This window comes from Botrytis fragariae, assembly GCF_013461495.1.
Source record: "Botrytis fragariae strain BVB16 chromosome Unknown tig00000101, whole genome shotgun sequence".
In the NCBI taxonomy this organism is placed as follows: domain Eukaryota; kingdom Fungi; phylum Ascomycota; class Leotiomycetes; order Helotiales; family Sclerotiniaceae; genus Botrytis; species Botrytis fragariae.
This window is the reverse complement of record NW_023500996.1, coordinates 579,007-600,470: the sequence shown is the minus strand read 5'-3', so window position 1 is coordinate 600,470 and position 21,464 is coordinate 579,007. Positions and strand designations below refer to the sequence as shown.

At 41.9% G+C, this 21,464-nt stretch overlaps 4 protein-coding genes across 4 annotated transcripts; 2 read left to right on the top strand and 2 right to left on the bottom strand.

Annotated features, from left to right (window-relative positions):
• Nucleotides 1–411: 411 nt before the first annotated feature.
• On the bottom strand, nucleotides 412–1,713 carry Bfra_008812 (putative family taurine protein; the record flags this gene model as incomplete). Its single annotated transcript, XM_037339169.1, has 4 exons — nucleotides 412–470; nucleotides 534–765; nucleotides 825–946; nucleotides 1,002–1,713. The coding sequence occupies 4 exons, from the start codon at nucleotides 1,711–1,713 to the stop codon at nucleotides 412–414; spliced, it is 1,125 nt and encodes a 374-aa protein (XP_037190735.1).
• Nucleotides 1,714–2,350: 637 nt separating this feature from the next.
• Bfra_008811 (putative alternative sulfate transporter protein) lies at nucleotides 2,351–4,074 on the top strand (the record flags this gene model as incomplete). The annotated part of the gene is made up of 5 exons (XM_037339168.1): nucleotides 2,351–2,547; nucleotides 2,601–2,739; nucleotides 2,789–3,101; nucleotides 3,154–3,626; nucleotides 3,700–4,074. The coding sequence occupies 5 exons, from the start codon at nucleotides 2,351–2,353 to the stop codon at nucleotides 4,072–4,074; spliced, it is 1,497 nt and encodes a 498-aa protein (XP_037190734.1).
• A 4,038-nt stretch (nucleotides 4,075–8,112) lies between these two features.
• On the bottom strand, nucleotides 8,113–10,058 carry Bfra_008810 (putative lysine-rich protein; the record flags this gene model as incomplete). Its single annotated transcript, XM_037339167.1, has 3 exons — nucleotides 8,113–9,378; nucleotides 9,438–9,636; nucleotides 9,793–10,058. The coding sequence occupies 3 exons, from the start codon at nucleotides 10,056–10,058 to the stop codon at nucleotides 8,113–8,115; spliced, it is 1,731 nt and encodes a 576-aa protein (XP_037190733.1).
• A 7,496-nt stretch (nucleotides 10,059–17,554) lies between these two features.
• Bfra_008809 (uncharacterized protein) lies at nucleotides 17,555–20,200 on the top strand (the record flags this gene model as incomplete). The annotated part of the gene is made up of 5 exons (XM_037339166.1): nucleotides 17,555–18,397; nucleotides 18,450–18,647; nucleotides 18,708–18,867; nucleotides 18,931–19,561; nucleotides 19,636–20,200. 5 exons carry the CDS (start codon nucleotides 17,555–17,557, stop codon nucleotides 20,198–20,200), a joined length of 2,397 nt encoding a protein of 798 aa, XP_037190732.1.
• Between the last annotated feature and the right edge of the window lie 1,264 nt (nucleotides 20,201–21,464).

The window sequence follows — 21,464 nt, the reverse complement described above, 5'->3', positions numbered from 1 at the left end:
ACGAAAAGATACCTCGAGACATTCGAAAATTTGAGATGATCTAGTCTCTACTCTATCCAGCCCTGGACGATTCACCATTTCTAGTTTGTCTTGGCTCTGAGAAAACGGGTGATTGTCTTTTGGTCGCATTGATTCTAGTGAGTTGCGACCCTAAAGAACACCAAGAAAAAAGTATATTTACGATATTACTCAACATGACTTTTTAAGATATTTGTTCAACAATTGGTATTGAAAAGGGATAATGAGAATATTCTTTTTCATTTAGAGCCTAATATATACTGGAAGACACCAATCACTTTATACATATTCTCGAAAACCTCATATCTTAGTCGAATGAATCATTTCAAACCAGTCTTTCCTCCATCAATTGAGCCGAGGAGCAAATCGTTCATTTCATCACAATGTTCCAATTCATTTGGTGGGCTTTTCTGCTTGGGTAGCAACACGCAATCCATGACGAAGGTGAGGATCTAATGGCGTATCGCTATTAGTATATTGCCCGCCAAAAGTTTGGTTGTACAATCAGTACTCACAGTAGTCGAAAATCCCAGTGTGAAATGTAGCACGATTATCCCATATTGCAACTGCATTGGTGGACCATTTCCATCTTACTTGATATTCGTATGCTTCTGCAACGTATCGATTGAGGAAATCGAGAAGAGATTCGCTGAATCGTTTTTCGACACCCACGATTTCCTTGGTAAAGTTTTCGTTCACGTATAAAGTCTTTTGTTGGGTTACTGGATGTGTTCTTACGACAGGGTGCTGTAGGATTCAACGGTAAGCCAATTGAATTATATGTCATAGTGAAATATGATACTTACTATTGTCTCAATAGGATTCCTCCGAAGACAACCATTTCCTTTCAATGCCTTCTCGGCTTGTTCAAGACCACTATGTTTTGCTTCCAGGTTTTCCAAAATGCCTTTCAATGTTGGAGATAATGCTATGAGAAGAAGCATAAGTATTGTGGACATCACTTATGTATTGGACAAACTTACACTCATAGATACCATAACCACTCGCCCATATTGTATCCCCACCAGCTTCATATCCATCAGGTCCAGCTTTTGGAAGTGTATCCATTCTCAAAAAGGTCAATCCGGGTGGCTGTATCTCATAGCTCACATCAGAATGCCATATTTGATGGGATCGACCATTTTTGGCAGTTTCATCCTTATGAATTGGATGTACCCATGGTAAATCAGGTATAATTCCTGCCATCTGATGAATATGGAGTTCTCCAAAGTAAGACCCGAATTCTATTTGTTCATGAACATCCATTTCTTGATCTCGCAGAAATACTACTCCACGTTCTGCGACCAATCGAGCGAGTTCATTCTTTTGAGTATCATCGAGAGATGTGAGTTGGATTCCTACAAGCTCGGTTCCGATAGATGGGGTCAGATGCTTTACTTCTGATGCTGCACCAAGTAATCTACTCTTCTTCGGGTCGGAATCGATTCCTCTGTCGACAAATGGATGTTCGACCAAATCTGGGAGCTTAAAAGGCGTATAATTTGGGTACTGCAACCCTGCTTTGGGTACAGATAGCAGAGGTGATACACCTCTTGGCGTGGTGTATTCGGGATGAGGTAAGTTCTCGGGCTTTGGTGGTAGCTTTGGTTGTCTGGAAGAACTGCTGGTTGGCTTTCCTACAGGGAATTCAGCCACTGCAATGGCAGCCTTAGTTGAATCGTTAAATATCGCCATTGTTTCAGTTTGCAAGCTATCTTTTTCGAAGTCTGAAAAGTAAAAATGCTCAAAAAGAAATTCTTTAGATTGAAGTCAATTGAAATCAAAAATAATTGAACAAATGTTAGGAAATTGACGACTCGGAGAGATTCCGTTAATCTTACCACAAGCTATCGCTATTCAATATACCGATACCGAGAGGGTATGAAAGATTAGGGATATAATAAGGCACGATAAATCAATATATTGACACAATGAATTAATCCAGCAATCAAGTGTGAAACCCGACGAGGTCTGCATTTTTAAAAGGCGCCATGTCAGGGGTGAGATTCGCAACATCTCGCTTGTGTCTCTGCATCGCTACCACATCCAGACCCTCGATATTTCCAGCCTTAATTGATTGGCTTGGATAACCAAAGTGACATAAAACCGTCTCCGAAGCACGCCTTTCGTTTGGCGCCGATTGGGGTACTTTTCAGATACTCCCATGTGTTAATCATAAAACGTGCGATGCTTGTGTTGAGATAAGATAAAGCTCGAAAAGCTTGAAAAGACTGCGGTCGACCAGTTGATCGGCGGAACACTGACAAGTACTTAGAAGTCAGAGTATAGTCTCAATATCTATTGGAAACTTACATCCAAAGTACCATAGACAATGGGGCCGACAAACGATATCACAGCTCGGGTTGATAGTGTCGATGAGGATCCTACCGAGAAGAGCAACTCGGAGCTCAATAAACGACTTTTAGCAGTTGAATGGCACGAAGATGAAGAGAAACAAATCCTAAGGCGGTTAGATTTCTATCTGATTCCTTTAGTCATGATTATGTTCTTCACTTTGAACTTGGACAGGTACACTCAGAATTACCAATTCCTAAATACAGAAAAGCTAATGTAGCACACAGAGGTAATATTTCAAATGCCCTAACAGATAATATGATGAAGGATCTTTCCATGAATCAAGAAATTGTCAATACAGGAAATAGTCTTGTCTACGTCGGTATTTGCATTGGAGATATTCCCGCAAATCTGATGATTCAAAAGGTCTAGACTTTACCACTTCCTCTCAAGTCCTCGTATTAACCTTCAATAGGTTGGTGCCGATATCTGGCTGCCATGTCAACTTCTCGCCTGGGGTCTCGTAGCTACTTTCCAAGCATTCATCAAGAATAAATCTGGGTTCCTAGCAACACGTTTCTTACTTGGTCTATGTGAATCTGGATTTATTCCCGGTACGTTATGGTATCTTACGAAATGGTATACCAAACGTGAATTGGGAAAGAGAACAGTTTTATTCTTCATTGGTAGTTACACGGCGAATCTACTTAATGGTCTCATTGCATACGGTTTATTGCGACTTCGTGGAAGAGCAGGCTTGACGGGGTGGCAATGGCTTTTCCTTATTGGCATGTGATATCTTCAATTCCTCACCATACACTTTTTCTAATCATTCATTAGACGGACTCGCTACTCTCACAGTAGGAATCGCAACACTGTTCCTCCTACCCCGTGATCCCAGCCGCGGAAACTCCATCATCAAACTTCCCCTCTCATCCTTCACCCCTCGCGAATCCGAAATCCTCCTAGGACGACTCGCACGCGATAATCCATACAACACCGATCCCCGAGATTCCCATCTCTCTCAATTTCAAATCGTGGTTTCTGTTCTTACCGATTGGAAAGTTTGGGCGCATTGTTCGATGGCTTTGCTCGGGTTGGAATATTCTCCTCCCATTGGAACATATTCTCCATCCATCATCAAAAGTTTCGGATTCGGAACTTTTAATTCGAATTTGTTGGTTATGCCAAATAGCGCTCTTTTGATTATCACTACTTTTACACTATCGTGGTGGAGTGATAGAGTAAATTCAAGAAGTATACCGATTATGTTTGCTGCAGTATGGTTACTTGTTGGTTTGATCGTTCTCGATGTAAGTCCCACTCCACGCCCAGTCCCATCACCAATCTCATCCGAACCACCAAATTAACTCTCCTCCCTTCCAGACTCTCCCCCACACAAAAAGCAACTGGACCTTCTACGCCTTCCTGGTCTTCACCGGCGGCTCTCCCTCCTGGCACCCCCTCAACGTCGCCTGGCTCAACGCAAACCAACCTACACCACGACGACGCGCCATCGCTGTCGCGCTCTACATGGCGATGACGAATTTGAGCGCCGTGCCTGCAAGTCATATTTTCCAGGCAAGTGATAAACCGTATTATCACAATGGGTTTAAGGTGCTGTTTATTATGGCGGCGATGGCGATTAGTGTTATGATAGCGATGAGGTTTGCGTATCAGTGGTTGAATAGGAGGATTGAGGAGGGGAAGGGGACGGTAGAGGGGGGTGAGGTGGATAGAGGGTTTAGGTATCAGTTGTGAGGGTTGAGTTGGGGGTTTGATGGAGGGGGAAATGGTGAGAGGTGGAATGATTGAATGATTGAATGAATGGAGGGGGGTAGAGGAACTTGAAAGAGGTTCTTTGGAATGATAGATAATTTTAATTTGAAGATTTTGAGATGAAATCTGAATCGATATGAGTGATACTCTAGCTAGTATGTACTACCATTCCTGACATGATAGGTAGGCAATAACACATTTACCGCAAAAATCAATCAACTGCAAAATCTAGAATAATACAAATATCCTCTCAACTTTATTCTCTCAACTTTGTGCGCATCCCTTTGTACAGCAATCAAACTCCAATTACGCACGATCATCCATAAACAAAAACGCTTAAATGACAGTGAAAAGATATAAAACTCCCCCACTCCCCCCCCTAAAACCGTAGTATCCAAATCCCGAAAGCTGTAGAAAAGTATCTTTAATTTATATAATCCTTAATCACAGCACCATGTCTAACTCTCTCGCTCAGTGATAGATAGACAGTCTAAAGCATAAATTCTTACCAGAGAAAGAAAGCTTTTATGTTTGCCGAGTTAGTTGATTTCTCTGGGACGGAAGAGTTTTCCTCGCTGTCACCGAATAGCAATTTCCTAAACGTGAGTAGAGGTAATCCCTCCTCTTTGTCCCTGCTGCATAGGTAGTCATGTTAATTCTGGAAGTCTCACTCATTCATTACGTCCTGGTTTGCGGATTGGAATATTCACTTATGATACCGATACCTACTTATGGGTACCTAGAGGTAGGTATCTAGGTATATAAACGCAGCCGGGACAACATCATTATTCTTCATTGCCCATTTCTCATTCAACACAAAAAGCTCATACTTCAATTGGCTGCATGTGATATGGATGACTAGATACCCACCACGCTTGGGATTTTGATGTTGATTTGCGAGGAGTTTGCGGGAGTGGTGTTTTGTTTGTAGAGTGTTTAGGATGGGAAGTGAATCCTTGAGTTTCGGAAGTGTGATAGTGAGTATATAAAGATCTTGAAATCATTTGAACAAGAGTAAAAGAAGTCACCACAGGCGTCAAGCCTGCTCTAGGAGTGAAAGATACCAGCGATTTAATCGTGCGTTCGTTGGAGGTATACCTACTAAGATAAGTTTTCTATGTCCATATTCGCTTAGTTCTGCAGGACGTTTGACAGCATCATCGTCGTTGTCGATGTCGTTGTCGCTTTTGCTATCAATTTCAGGTGATATATATATAGATATATTCATGGTGCGCAATGATGCCAGCGACAGCGATAGATCGAACCCGCCGAGAAAGCTATTTTATGGAAGGGTTTTGATATATCTATACCAATAGGATGTACAAGTAAAGCTAGGTACTGCATTACCCTACGATCATCCCGAGAGAGAATCTCTTTTGCAGGGGCCAAGTTTCTCGCGGGTCAGTGTACAGGTCAATGATTGATATTGTAAAGTTCTTTTATACTTTGTAATATTATACAATGTCTGCTTGGTTGGGGCTTAGAGTGAGTACTTCACGCCCCAATAGGGCAGGAGAAACAGGTGGAGTATGCTAAACGTTGTCTTTCTCAGAAACCGGCAGGTATTTAAGAGGCTGGATTGTCAATGGGATAGTGCCACAGAATAGACTGACACGCAAGACTTGAGACTACAAAGTGATAGGAGAGGAGACCATTCTTCAAGGTTCTTGTGTTACATTCATGAACTTGATCATATGGTAAAGGCCAGTATTATGATCTATGCGAAGTTCTTACCGACATTGAGAATACGCACGCTAGCTTGATACTAATATCTCGCCCGTCATCAAACTCCAAACTGTCGCTGTCTCTTTACCCGTAAATCAGGTTGATATCGCTCAAACTTTTGCACACTGCTCAATATAAACTACGCATATCATGAATCATCTCCTATACATTGATACAAGCCATATATCAAGCTCTCCTTCGTGCACGAATCCTTTATCGCCTATACACTCTCTGCAGTGAGAGTACTACAGGAAGAGATTCCTCTCCATCTAAGACCTTTTATATGAACCATCTACAAATGATACACATGACGTTAACACTTTAATTCCATCTTTGGATTTGGTGATATTCCTAGTACCTCAAAGTCCGAAAGTCAACTTTAGCTACCTATAAATCAATCACCTTCAACGCTCTTGAAGAGGCAGACAAGATCCAGAATACAAATGCACACAACGAAATTCCATAGGAGCAAAAATCCTTCTTCTTATTCATCTCACTTGATAAAAGAGAAAAAAATTTCCATACACCCTAATCTTATGATAGAAAGTTACTTTCCCCATCCACCTCCTTTTTCTTGCCGAAAGTACATGATACCGTCATTTTTCATGCACGAATTCTTGATTTCTGCTGTCATCATATATTTGGTTACTCTTTCTGAACTGTAGATCTTACCTATCCCCTTTTTCTCCAACTCTACTTATGCCACGCCATCTCGTTCGAGTTTGTGCTCTAGACACCCTGCCACCGTCTTATGATCCCTTGCTCATTTGGCAAGACTGTAAGCCTATTCCGCTCAACTTCGGAAAACATTGCAAAGTATACATATATGCATAAGTCGCAACCGGAACAAAATCTTTCTTATCCCATTGAGTCACGTACCACCTAACGAGAAGAATGCAAAAACCGCATACCCACAAACTTAGAGAAGGAAATCGATGATCTTTTAGTTCAATCCCAACATATTGAAGCTCTTTCATGTGATCGACGAAGCTCTCAAACCTTCTACTGGGCCTTCAAAAACTAATTTCTTCCATCACATCATCCACACACATATCCCTTAAGAACCACCCTTTTCCCCCCCGTTCCCTCAAATCCATCATACCACACCTCACACCTCACCACTCACCAGTTATCCACCAAGAAACAAAACAAGGCAACCCAAAACAAACAAATTTTCATCAACCTCAACTCCGCTTTCTCAAACCCGCAAACTCCCAAACTTCCAAAATAAACAATGCTTTGCCCAATCTACATATATCCATTTATCCATCCATCCACCCAAATAAACACACACACACACACAAACACAAAATACATCCAATGCAGACTATACCCATACGAAATATGATATACAATAACAACTAGCGAGCAACCTCAGCTCCGCATACATATCCACCTCTTCAGATCTCGCTTGATCTCATAATCTCATAATCCCAAAATACTTTCCAACTACTCTCATTTGTCCTACTCAATCCTCTCTCTCTCTCCTCTCTCTCTCCTCTCTCTCCTCTCTCTCTCCTCTCTCCTCACCACCCACTCACTCACCCCAACCAAGAAATTCCGTATCGAAAGAAATCCCCCCTCACACTATCATCATCATCATCATCATCATCATACATACCAAAACCCACCAAACCTCCTCTCCATTCCATTCCCATTCCATTCCTTCCAAACCCACCAAGAAACCTCCGGAAATCCGGAATCTAAACAAACATCACCGCGGCTGCAATGCTGCTAACCAAACCCCCACATAGTTAGTCAACTTTCAGCCCCAACCCCACCAACATTACCAAACTTCGATACCCTGAAAATTAACCTCATAACGGACCCAACCACTACTGTAAGTGTTCTCGTAGTGCCCGCAGATAGTGGTGGAGTTAACTAAATATTGTAACCTTATACCAACGTACAAGATTAATTGAGACTTTCTTACCACCAAAGTTAATTTTTATCATTCACATAATTCACATTCAAATCATCCACATAAAAATAAAATATTCATAAGACATCAAGAAACTTTGTATTAAGTATTAAGGTTGAAGTTGGTTTGCCCTAGTGGCAGATTGCGAAAAGACAGTCTGGGTATAGGGGGTATCAATACGCAGCAGAAATCGCAAGCGCAGGCAGACCAAAACATAACAGACGCGTAAGAAAATGAAGATGGACAAAGAGTACTGCAAAAATGAGAGTGGTATCAATCAATCTTGGGGGTATTTCAAGGAGATCCGTTTTCCCGGCGACAACAATAAGAAATCATTACGAAGATGCTATGCAACTTTAATGATGTGAGTTGCTTCATGCGGTAGCAGAAACTTGAGGAGTGGTGCTAGCTGGAGCAGCAACAACTGGCTCAGAGACAACTGGCTCGGTAACAGCTGGGGCAGCTTCAGTGGCGGTGGTCTCTTCGGCGATCTTATCCTCAGCCTTGGTCTCGGCAGTTGGCTCAAGTGGCTTCTCAGCGGTCTTGTCAGCCTTTGGGGATGACTTAGACTTGACGGTAGCACGGAGCTTGGCGAAAGGTGACTTTGGCTTCTCAGTCTCCTCATCACTGGTAGCGGCAGACTTATCCTTCTTGTTCAACCATGGAAGGGAGCTCTTGCGCTTATCGGCCTTGGTGATTGGAGTTTCAGCAGCCTTGGGGGTCTCACCATTGGTGACTGGTGACTCGGTGATCTCAACTGGTGCTGGAGCAGCCTCAACATTGGTGTTCAATGGCTCAGTGGTATCAACAGCTGGGATAACTGGGGCGTTCTCAGAGACTGGCTCCTCATCCTTTGGAGCAATAACTGGGGAAACAGCTTCAGGCTCAGGCTTCTTGTGAGAGAATCTGGATTGAAGAGTGCCGAAGATGCTGTTACGCTTGGTTGGAACTGGCTTCTCAACTGGGGCAGCGGCGGCAACAGGCTCCTCAACGGCTGGGGCAATGGCAGCTTCTTCGGTGGTGGCAGGGACTTCAGTGGCAACTGGAGCATCAACAACTGGAGCGGCGGAAGCATCAGTAGCAATGACTGGTTCCTCAGTGGTTGGAGAAGCAACAACTTCATCCTTTGGTGCCTCAGTCTTCTCTTCCTTCTTTCCGAAACCTGGAATGGCACCGAAGATGGAAGTACGCTTGTCACCCTTGCGGGAAGCAGAACGGCTCTTGCGATCCTTCTTCTCAACCTTGAGTTCAGCCTTCTCTTCCTTCTTCTCTTCCTTTGCCTCAGCCTTGGCCTCAGCTTGCTCCTCTTTTTGTTCTTCCTTGGCCTCCTTTGCCTCTGCCTTTTCTTCCTTCTTCTCGGCCTTGATTTCAGCCTTCTCTTCTTTCTTCTCTTCCTTTGCCTCCTTCTTTGGGGTGGCGGCACCAGAGAATGGCTTGACCAAGGCAGCGTGGCTGGTCTTGTAAGTCTCACTCTCCTTGACAGATTCGGCGATTTCCTTGGCCTCTGCGACCTTGACCTTCAGGGTAGCAACCCAGTTATCACGTTCGGCGAGGTTGGCAGCTTGGAAGGTGTGCTTGTGGCCGTGAATAGTGAAGAAGAAGTCGACAGTGCCATCTTCGGAGACATCAGAGGCTTCGGACTGTAGGGACACATGTTAGAGGGATTTCATCAGAAATAAAGCTAGGGTGATCGACTTACCAAGTTCAAGATACCAGCTGGGCTGGCCTTGTCGCTAGACTTCTTGCTGAAGAACAAGAGTCCCTTTCCAGTGTGAGATGACCAGGCAGCATTGTGGTTACCGACATCTGGCTTCTCACCACGGAGGTAGCTAGAAAGGTTCTTGTGCTCAACTGGCTCAGATCCAAACCAGAAATGCTTCTTTTGGAAAATGAAGCTCCTGTAAAGGGGATATGTTAGTTTTCATTCATGGAACATATTGATCAAATTAGAGGTCATCTTAAAACCTTTAGAAGTAGGCGCAGACCATGGACAAGCAAATGCGCCTGTTCTGGCATGAAGATATCAATCATATTTTTGGTGAGTGATAACTTACTTGAGTAAACCTGGACCCTTGTAACCCAAAATTCCCTCCTCGACAGGTGTGACCTCCTTAGCAGCTGGTGCAGCCTCAGTAACAGCCTCTGTGGTTGGCTCCTCAACAACTGCTGGAGTTTCGGTGACTGGTTCAGTTGCAGCAACTGGTTCCTCGACCTTTGGCTCGGCGACAGGCTCAACAACTGGAGCTTCAGTAGTGGTGGTTACTGGAGCAGGAGCAGCAACGACAGGCTCCTCGACGACAGGCTTTTGAATATCAGACATTTTGAAATAAAAAGCAAATCAAATGAATCAAATATCCGTTTTATTATGATAGATAGATAGATGATAAGGAGAACTTGACGGTATGCGTAAGTTCCTCGACCTGATTTAAAGTATCTGAAGTAAACAAAGAGGAAATTCTTTGAAATACAAGATGTGGCAAGAAGGTTTATTAAGATAAATAAGGTGACAAAGTGTGAGGAAAGAAGGAAGGGAAGTAAAGAGGAAAGAGAATTTTTTTTTCCTTCTAATATGGTTATGGGCAGATTTACTTTTATTACTTTAATACCATTTTAATACTTAGGTACCATGACTTTGCAAGGGCGTTAAAGCTAGCGGACTAGCGAAATGAGGTAGGAGGTAGGCACGGTAACTACTTTAAGGCTATAGGCTAGAAGAGACTATCTGAGGGTGGAGTGGGTTTATTGAAGAGCGCACGGACCAAATAGAGCCACTTTAAGGCGTGAAGGGCTAATAAGGATCCACCAAAAAAGCAGACTATGAAAATTAAAGAAATGAAGTACCGTATTGTAACCAACAGCAGATTGGGTAGGAGGTATGTATGGCGTGAATGAGTGAGTGAAGAATTGATAAATGAGTGAAGAGTGAATACCACTGTGTGATGAGTCAGTGATGAGTGAATGAGGGAATGAGGGAATGAGGAAATAAGTGGTGAGGAGTGAGGAGTGAGGAGTGAGGAGTGAGGAGTGAAGTCTGATATTCAAAATACAGAGAGGTTTACCTGCCTACTAGCTATCAACAAAAATACATTCACACATGATTTACACCATATACTTATTATTACATGACAAGACGCACTCATTCATGATTCATCACTTATGTAATAGATCTTGTTTGAGGACATAGGTAGACTCAGTAGAGACACTCTGAGAAAACCATCTATCATCTATGTCATATTGACCTCCGCCTGCCATTTAATCTTAGAAGTTAGTTCCATTCTTTCCAAAGGATTTGTTAGTAAAAGGAGTACTTGATGCGTATGTAATCTCCAATACAGTCATCTAATCAGTCTGTCTATCTGTCAGTCAGTCTCAGTACAAGCAAGTAAGTCGGTAGGTTTCATTCCTTCTACGTAATCTTCAATACAATGTTGATAAAAATACCTACAGTCACTCAGTACTAGGTATCTATACCCATTTCTTACCTTCTTCTCCTTCTCGAATCTTCTCATTTCTAATTCCCCTCCTTTCTCTGTCCATCTTCTCTCCCTTTCTCTGTCTATCTTCTCTGCCTCTCTCCCTCTCTCCCTCACTCCCTCACTCAATACTCTCTCTCATCCCTTATTTGATCCTCTTGGATTAAACCCGGGCATATAAAATGGGTCTGGAACTTTTGCTGTGGATTCCATTTGATCTTCCATCCCTCAAACCTTCCAATGAACGAACAAATGGGAACAATGATTCCCATGGATTGATGGGTGGCATAGTGTTCAGATGAATCAATTAACTTTCCGATGACCACACTGACTCCATAGAAAACATATTATATTGAAAACGGACGGCCGCTCATCCCACTCCCCTCTCCTGATTATGAATACCTGTGTCTTCTATCAAATGTTCCATACCACCCCCTACCCACCTACCGATCCATCATGTCGAATCCAGAATACGATAAATCTTTCAATTCCGATGTTTTATACTCCGTATCCTCCCAAACTTTAACGGCACGTTCATTAATCATTTTTCAATATTACTCCGCCATCCCATCCATTCACAGATGATGTATGTATGTACAATGGTGTGGTGTAGGTGTGTGGTGTAGTATATAGATTATACCGGCGCATAAAGAGTTTCATCGACAACACAAATAGTGGGCAACATAATATCCCCCCAAGTCCTCCGCCACCAGAATACTAGGAAGACCATTCATTTCCTTCCATGTTACACCTAACCTCTACAACCTGTCAAAATCTTAAAAATTTCTTCTCCAGTTTCATCATCTCTACTACGTACCTCTCAAATTTTGATATTGTATTGTATTGTATATCGTAAGCATCGAAACATCATCATACATCAAACATCAAACATCACTCTCTATCGTAAACACGCCATAACAAATCATTTTTATATCATCACATCACTCGATCAAGAATCTCCAATCCTCTACCCTTTTACGGCAAGCCGTGTCGGCGCATACGTTTTTTTCACAGGGGATTTATGCTCGCATGATCAATAGGCAGGGCGATCTTGCTTTAGTCTTACTTGAATGCCGATGTTGTGTTGGATGTGTGGCTCTAGTGGCAATCCAATCCAATCTATTCATATCATCAGTATGCAATACAACATGCAGGACAATGTAGAATAGATAGATAGATACAAATGATACGCTAGGAGCGGGAGCCTTCTCTATCGTTTGACAGCTTGAATGGACTCGCATCGCCGCACCCATATTCCTGTGAGAAACAAGCACCCGCCACTCCTTTTCTCACAACCTATCCTTTCCTTGACGTCCATATCAAAGGGAGGAAAAATGTTGAACATATCCCAAATTAAAAATGGGGTTCCAATGATGATTGATGATGGATTTTTGAAAATCATTGAATATATTCAACACAGACCAATTCTAACCATCAAAGCTTTTCTTATCTCCTAACCATGGTCAGGGATGAATATGTGATTTGACCGTCCACTTCCAAAAAAAATACTCTGAAGTCCCGAATCTTTCGATTCCTCAACCTCATGGGATAATAATGTGTGCAAGGAATATTGCTTCCTGAGGGAAAGTCACATATACTCTTACAACTCTACATATATGTGCGTGTGACAACATACCTACTGCAACAGAGTACCATAAGCCACTTTGGCAGTATACAGCCTTCTCTGATATACAAAGTCACATATGAATAGGGGGGAGAAGAGACACTAGAGAGGAAGAGAGGGTCATTGCACGACAAACGCTCAACCGGTACCAGGGGCCATGAGAAAATATGGGAAATGGAAATGATGGAGCACAACAACAAATAGGAGGAAGCATTGTTGTTTTTGTGCTCTAAGCTTGGAAGGCGAGGGCGAGGGCGTTGGCGTTCTGACCATGTGAACAACAAGTGTGGAATTTTGAAAGGTGTCGGTTTATCCATATCCAGAACTATTTTTGATTTTTGACTTTGATGTTTGACTTTGATATTTGATGTTTGTCCTTCTTTTGGTTTTGGGGGAGTCTTGGTGATTCGTGATAACATTGAAGTCGAGATGTATGTATCTACATATGGACAATTGATGATTGAGTTTGCTAGGATTCAATGTATGTCTATCTATCTAGGGAGGTAGCATCACGATCATTCATTATATACAGTAGAAAGTATGACATAGGATTTCATGCAACTCAAACAAATGCATTAAACCCTTCCCAGCTTCATACCTTGATTGGTTTACCGGAAGAACGCCAATTATCTCTTCCTCTTGCTTTCACTCTGTTCTCTCTCTCCTTCTATCTTCTGGAACATAAATCCTCAGAACAGACCCTCAGAACAAACCCTCAGAACAAACCCTCAAAATAAACCCTCAGAACAAACCCTCAGAACAAACCCTCAGAACAAACCCTCAAAATAAACCCTCAGACATCATCCAAACCTTCTCCTACTGCAGTCTACTGTCCCTAGTCCTCGTAAATTTTGACAACCCTCAAACCCCAATTTCCCTACATACCACTAAAATATAACTATTGGTCCGTCCAAGACCATTTCGGAAGGGTTTCACTACTCATTGAGCTACCGTAAAATTATAGTGTTGGTTGGTGCCCACATCATTAACTAAGTGTATGTGGAACTTTGCTGTGGAGCATCAGCATGAGTTTGCTAAGATATTTTATCTCATTTACCGACATGTGTGCACATGTGTGGTACATACTTAGGTACATAAGATCTTGGAAATGTCGTCTGATCATCGAAAGAGAAGGGATCAATCGATTTGTTATGATTTTTGGGTTGATGGAGGAGGTACTGGCTACACAATAAGTCGGTAGGTATCGAGGAATAGAACAGAGGTGAAGCAAAGGTTTGTATATCAAGATCAATCTATTGTTACCTTGGAAAGAATAACAGAAAGAGAAAGCTACTACTACATTGACTCTAACGACAACCTTATGCGTATAGATATCATGAAGCTAATCATCCAGTATACCTCAAAGAAAGACTCGATTGACTTCCTCCAAATACTACTCAGGTACGATACATGCGAAGAATTAACAATAACATAACAAACATTCTATTCCTCTCAACAATCTCACATCATTCCATCTAAAGAATCAGTCACACGACGATAAGGTTTTATCTCCTCCCACATCCGACCAACCAACCTTATTCCACCCACCGCCCCATTTCCTTTCACCTTGGCCTCGATCTTTCCCAATCTCTCACCTGGGGTATCGGAAAATCCAATTTCTACATCCACACCACAAGTTCCAAGATTCTCCTCCTTCAACAATCTAGGAATGCCTTGCCAATCTTCCTCAAGGAGGGGTCGATTTTGATATTCTCCTAGGCGGGGGCCCTGTCCAATCGCAACACCACAGATGTACACCGAGGGGTAACATGACTCAGATATGAATCAACATCGTTCATTCCTACTATTTCTAACCCATACGAAGTACACCAAACTAACCTCTCGATCCCCATCCTGCAAACCTCGCACTCGCGAATGACCAAAAACGTTTATCAAGGTTGTGTCAAGGAAGTTGGTTCAAAGTACGGTAGGTAGGTATCTTCAACACGCGGTGTGAACACCCCTGGCGCTCTACAAAAATTCTTGATAGGTCGAATGTCAACCATACATGTGCTTTTGGGGGAAATGGGATGGGATATCCATGCAAAAACGCAATGCCGAGAGATTCTTGCAAAGTGTTGCATCATCGCACTTCAATCACACTTTGTCGCTTGCCTTCGCTTTTGGGCGATGTGATCCGCGACGAATGGGAAATGGGAAGGGAAAAGGTAGGTTGCTGGGGAGGACGGGTGATTACTCACCGCTCATGTACTGCTCATATGCGAATGGGGATTTGATTGGAGGAGGAGGATTTGATGGTTTGGGATGGTGAGGTTTATTTTTGCTTGAGTTTTTGTGTTTTTAGTTTGTTGCTGCTGATGAGATCAATTTATTTTTGCTTTTGCTATTGCTATTGCTGCCATCTACATCGTTATTGTTTTGAAATTCAGTTTTGGAATTCTTCATGAGTGAAATGCTTTATCAAGATCATTTTCACATTGATTACTGTCGCTGTCGTCGTTTTCCTTACTCTATAGTAGTTTCAGAAACTCTCATCTGGTGTTGATGAGACCAGACTCCATGTCATTTCTGAAAGTTGCACAAGTGAAATTCATTTTATATCCTCGGTATAAATCATGATGAGATCTTCTCTGCTGGTTACTGTTAAAGAGTTGTACAAGTGATGATTCTTATCAGTTCTTTTGGTATGCGGTTGCTATGGATGGAATCGATGTTCTTCTATAGTTTCAAAGTTTTGATTTAGAATGGTAGGTTCGTCGTGGACTGAAGTGATGTTGATGACTAGGGAGTTTCTGTATTGATGTCTTTGATATCTAATGCTTTCCACTGGTTTTAGGTGTTTCTTTGGAGTTTGTTTGTTATGTGAAGCATGTATTTCTATTAACTCACCTCTGAAGTGTGCATTATGTGTGAACCACATTTTGCTTCACCAATTCACTTCTGTAAGCAGTCAAACCTTTTCATTGTTCAAGCAGTTGGTATTCGTTGGGGGGCTCCATACCCATCATAATCCTGATGGTGATATCAAATTTAACTCTTCTATCTCAAGGTGGATGTGAGGAGTTTACGTTCCTTTTGTGTTGAGATAATAATCATGATCCTGATTTTTCCAGACAGTCAAGATTTCATAGGGGGAAGAATTTGCAGCGGCGGAAAAATAGAGGACGAGAAATGTGAAGGTCACTTAGGGACATGTAGTGAATCTTCTTGTTGGATCTTATCCATGTCTATGGCTGACATCAAAATACTTGTTCTCTATCAAAACTTCGAGGGAAATCGGCAATGTCAGTGAAGGATCTTGAAGTCAAAAGGAATGAGCTTTTGTTCTGGAATTGAGGACTCAAATCAAGCTAGAAGTAGATTAATGCTTTTAAAACTGTGAATTGCTTTGCCTAATACTGGATTTGATACTGGATTGTATACTTCAAGTGCCCCTGAGTTTATGTGAGATGACAATGGATTTTCTTTAGTAGATGTGAACACTTTGAAGGGAGGTCACCAAAGCCTAATTGGTTCTCCATTCCAGCTTGTTAGTAAATCAACATATAATAAACATCTTTAGCCATCATTTACTTTCCTTTCAAATTGCAAAATGGGATGATTAGAATCGTTGCTGCCTGATTCGGCATTCACTATCCCTTCAAATATGATTCACAGTCAACAACATTCACTGTAAATAGCCACCTCGTCGTCGCACAGTGGATATCTTACCATCCAACCCCGCTTCCCCTTGTTCCAAAAATAGAAACCCCCGGTTTTTCTATCCGAATGACCCCGGTGGTTTGAAGCATGATATTTGGTTCTCTCGATTTGGAACCTTATCATTTTCTTCTCAATCTTCTATCCATTCTCTTCTTTCTACCTCTATCTTCCACTCAACCTCCATCCTCCACTCTTCCATCTCGAATTCAAATCCCAATCCCAATCCCCAAACCTTTACTTCCATCCACCTCCTACTTGATAGCTTCTTGATCTTTGCAAGTTTCCTTGGCTATTGATTCTTTGCGCTTCTGTGTTTACTATCTCTTTTTCTTGATATCTTCAAGACGCGCGCCGTCTTCTACCTCAAATTTTGAGATATCTTTCTTACTTCCCTTGACCTCTTTTTCTTTGACAGACCTCAAATCGAGCTTGTCTTTTTGAGTCTTATAGAAGGCAAAGTATCTTCATCACAAGTGACGCTTTGATTTCTTGACAGGGAATTTACGAAGTACATAAAGATTTGTAAGTTTCGTTTACATGTGCCCTCATAAAATCATCATCTTTCATGTCGTCCTCCTTTTTCTCTAAAAGAAGTCTCTCTTTCTTCCAAACCCCTGAATTTATAGCTTGTTAAAATTCCCATCCTCTAATCATTTCCATTATCATTACCCCGCACTTCACCTTTTAACAAGTTTCGTTCATCATCTCGATTTGATGCTAATACGTTTTTCAGGCTGTGCCAAACAAAGCAGGCACCATTTATGTGCATAACATCCCATTAGTCTTACTACATTTGCTTGATATTTCAAGTATTTCTTGCTGGTCGATTCAAAGTGCTTTGCATTGCATAGATTGAACAGTTACATACCTGTAAGTTCTTGATGAAGCTTTTTTGTTCTTAGAATACACTGCCCCTTATTTTCTTTCGGTCGCATTGGCCATTTCCCGAGATTCGTCATGTGCTATACCTCCCAATGATTTCTATCTTCGGCCACCATTATCCAGTCGGAAAAGTTCCATTCTAACTTTTACTAGATCTTTGATACACCGTTCATTATGGGTAACAGAAATAAACCCAAAGTCAAGGCCAACGAGGGTCAACATAGTGGTAAACAATCGTGGATCACACATGCAACACCTACTTCGAAAAAAGGACCAATTTGGAAGCAAGCCCCAAAGAAATTCGTCCCTGAAGTTCATAATGAAACAAATATATGGATCTGGCCTTCTCTGGATCAGCAAAAAGCACAAACTGCTGGTAAATCTGCAAAGACTGCCAAGAAAAAGCCTGCAGAGGAAAATGATAACTCCACTGCGACTACATTTGTTCCAGGTTCCACTTCAAACAAATTCGTTTTGAGGTATTACACCAATAATTCGGTACCTGCTAAAGGATCCATTTGGGAACATCCTCCTCTTCCTGGCACTGCCAAATTCCAGCCTTCTTCTGATCTTGACCCAACAGCATGGTCTACTATACCCGAAAATGCAAAATGGTCTACACTCCCTGCATATGCCATCAATCCTGCACTCAAATCAGTTGAAGTTCCGTGGTGCACCAAAAAGAGAGCAATTGCAATTCTCACTCAGGCGGCTCCTTCAAGTCCAGATGTTGCAGTTTCTGCTGATGTGACAAGTCCACCAGCTACTAAGAGTCCTTGGGCTACAGTCCCAACTACCATTGCATTTCCTACTCCTCCCAAACAGGAAAATCCGAATAACGTTGTTGCAAATCTTGACTGGGGTGTTCAACCTGCGGTAGTTGCTGAGAAAGATACTATTGCAGCAAATGCTTGGGACGATGTACCAGAAGTCACAGAACCGGTAGAACCTTTTCCCAATTTGGTTAACTGGCCTTTCACGGGCGAAAAAGATAGATTCAAGAAGTTGGCTTCAGTGGTATGATATTCATTCACTGTTTATGATGAGACTATTCTAACTACATACCTAGGGACCATTTGTTTTTAACTGGAGGGAAAATGTGTTCAAGCATCCCAAACATAATCAAGAGCAAAGTACATTAATCAAAGTACTTCAAATAGAAGGTATCGATGCCATTCTTCTCAAATATATTTGGGAGAACCATAGCAATGCTTCTGCTCTTTCCAGAACTAGTCAGAGAACATGGGAAGTTTTGATGGCTATTACTGTAAGTTTTGATTTGTCTTATTGTTAATGCACTATGTGCATGACTGACTGAGTTGTAAAGGGTATCTGGGATATGACTGGAGGTTGTTTCGAAGGCTGCGATGCGCCGAGAGAGGAGAATGACTTCGATGCTAGAGCAGCTTCAGTTGTGGTCGTCACACCTACTAGGGATACGGAACCTATCAATTATGTTAGTCAAATCGAGAACTTGAATAACATGTGTAAGTTTCTTTCCTCCTCTCTCTTCTTCAAATCAAATCAAATCACTAATCTACTCTCATCAGGTATGGCTATGCACAACTTCAGCGAATTCCTCCAAAACATCCAACTACATCACGTTCCCTTCCTCACCACCCACATTCTCGCCTTAGTCATTCCCGAAATACGCAAGCTCAAAACCCTCGGTGTCTACAACTGTGAATTGATTCATCTCGGTGATGGTATCGAACTCCTCAGCATCATCACACGGGATCGTCTTCGAGGTTGCGAACACCAAGTCGATTTAGATTTCTATCCAGCATACCACGTTGGTCCTTACCCCTTTCATCAAGCTGGTGATCAGAAAGGAGAGAGAAGATTAGGGGGAGAGTATTCATATGGTGTTACTTGGGATGATCCTGGTATGCATGTTGCTGATATCCGAATTGCCATCTGGCAGGAAGTTCATAGTCTTCTTCGTCAGTCGAGAGCTCAGGGTATTAATTTTGTTTCTAAACATACGATGTTTAGACAATGGTTGGATAAGTCACCTTGTATGCTGGTAGAGGAAACTCTCAAGATTCTTATGGATGATGACGTAACAGTCGATCATATTATTGCTCATGTTGCATATCAAGATTTTGGTGGCAAGGTTGAGAAATATCACGAGGCTTTAAAAGGAAAAGGCATTGCAAATAAAACCGAGGGTGTGAAATGGTATGTTACCACTCCTTTTCTTCAGACATTCCCATCATTCATATATCATCAAACTAACAACATTCTTTCTCCAGGATGGCAGAAGGCTTTGTATGTTGTCAATGCGGACATCTCCTCCCCGGAGTCTGGTTCTCCTACCAAATGATCCGACAATACAAACTCGATCCCGTCGACCAACCCATCTGTCAAGCCTGCAAATTATTTCAATACTTAAACCAGGAAAACGACCACTACAAATTAGAAAAGTTCAGCATCATCAAAGCATGGTGCTGGGAGCCCCTCCTTCCTAGTGTTCCCGGAGGTCCAGTCCAAGGAGAATGGAATACCAATGATATAGGCAAATTTCTCCGCACCTTCAAGAGTGTACCTGAAGGTTGCCGGATCAGACGACTGGCGCGAATACTACAGAAGAAGAGAGAGCTCGATGAGAGTCGTCAAATTTTTCATGAAATCGATGAAGTGCAACGCCCAATTAGCAATCAGGCTTTGGGCAGAAGAGGCGCGTATGGAATTCGTGCGGCGACGGTCCAGGATAAATTGTGGATTGAAAGTGGAAGAAAACATAGTGAATGGGATTCTTTCCGGGAAGATCGAATTAATGGTCATGGTGTACCGGCTACCTTTAGGGGACATTGGTAGATTCCTTTTGGATCTTGATGAGGTTGATGGTGCTGGATTTATTGCTTTGCTTTAATCCCATCGATTTCTTCTTTCATCGATGATGCATTCTCGATACGAAATTACATGCATCTCCTACATCCCAACAAACATAGATCTTTCATCCTTGCCCCCAACATTCAATTCTTAGGTTGAACGAAAGAGTTCTCGACTCGATTCCATGGTTCAGGAGAAGGGAATTACGATATCACCCCCGATGAAATCTTCCTTCATCTCAACTAGACTCCAACGATATCGATTTCGAGATCTCGACAAAACCACTTCTGGAACATGAATCAACAACGATACTTGCATATCCTACCTAGGTAAAGCAAGCTCTTCTCGCTGGTTGAAGCTATCTACACACTGATACTTTTTTCTTTGGTTCATTTCTTCATTTCATTTATTTCCTTCTTTCTTTGGGCAAAAAGATGGCTTTATTGCGTTACGATATGATACGATACATTCCACTTCACTTCACTTCACTTCACTTCTTTTCTGATTAGATATTTACACTACAGCACAGATGTCTCGATCCATGGAGGAGCGGAGAGATCTACATCTATTCAATCATTTATTTCTTTGGCCAGATTTTCATTTCATTTTATTTCATATTACTCTATTTTATTTTTGGAAAATGGATGGATAGATAGATACACATATACACACGTGGATGGAGTTTAGAATATAGAGGAGTTGAAATTTACTTGCTGGTATTAAGTTATTGGCGTTTTTTGAATCTTTTCTTTTTTTATGTTTGCTGGGTGGGATGGGATGAGGCTTTTAACTGGGGAGTTTAACTGGGGAGTTTATAGAGAGGAATTGGGAATAGAGAGAGATTGGGGACAGAGAGAGAGAAAAACAAAGAGAGCAAAAGTGCTGGTATCAAGTTACTGGCATTTGTTCCCCTCCTTTTTCTATCTATTTTCCACTCATTGTTCGTGGGAAATTCGGAAATCCAGCATAATACCTAGATATAGAGAGGAGTTCAAACTTGCTTACTCGCTTGCTGGTATTAAGTAACTGGCGCTGCTTTAATTTACTCCCTCGATCTATCTTATTTCTCTTGCTTTTTGGGGCTCTGGATGATGCGGGACTGGGAGAGAGGGTTTAGATAGTTTTCACTTCTTTCTTGATTCTGCTCTTTGGGGTTGATTCATTCATTCCTTCCGATTTCTGATTTCTGATTTGTTTCTCTGGCTTAATAGATGCATATGCGGTGTTGCGTTGCGTTGCATTAAATTGA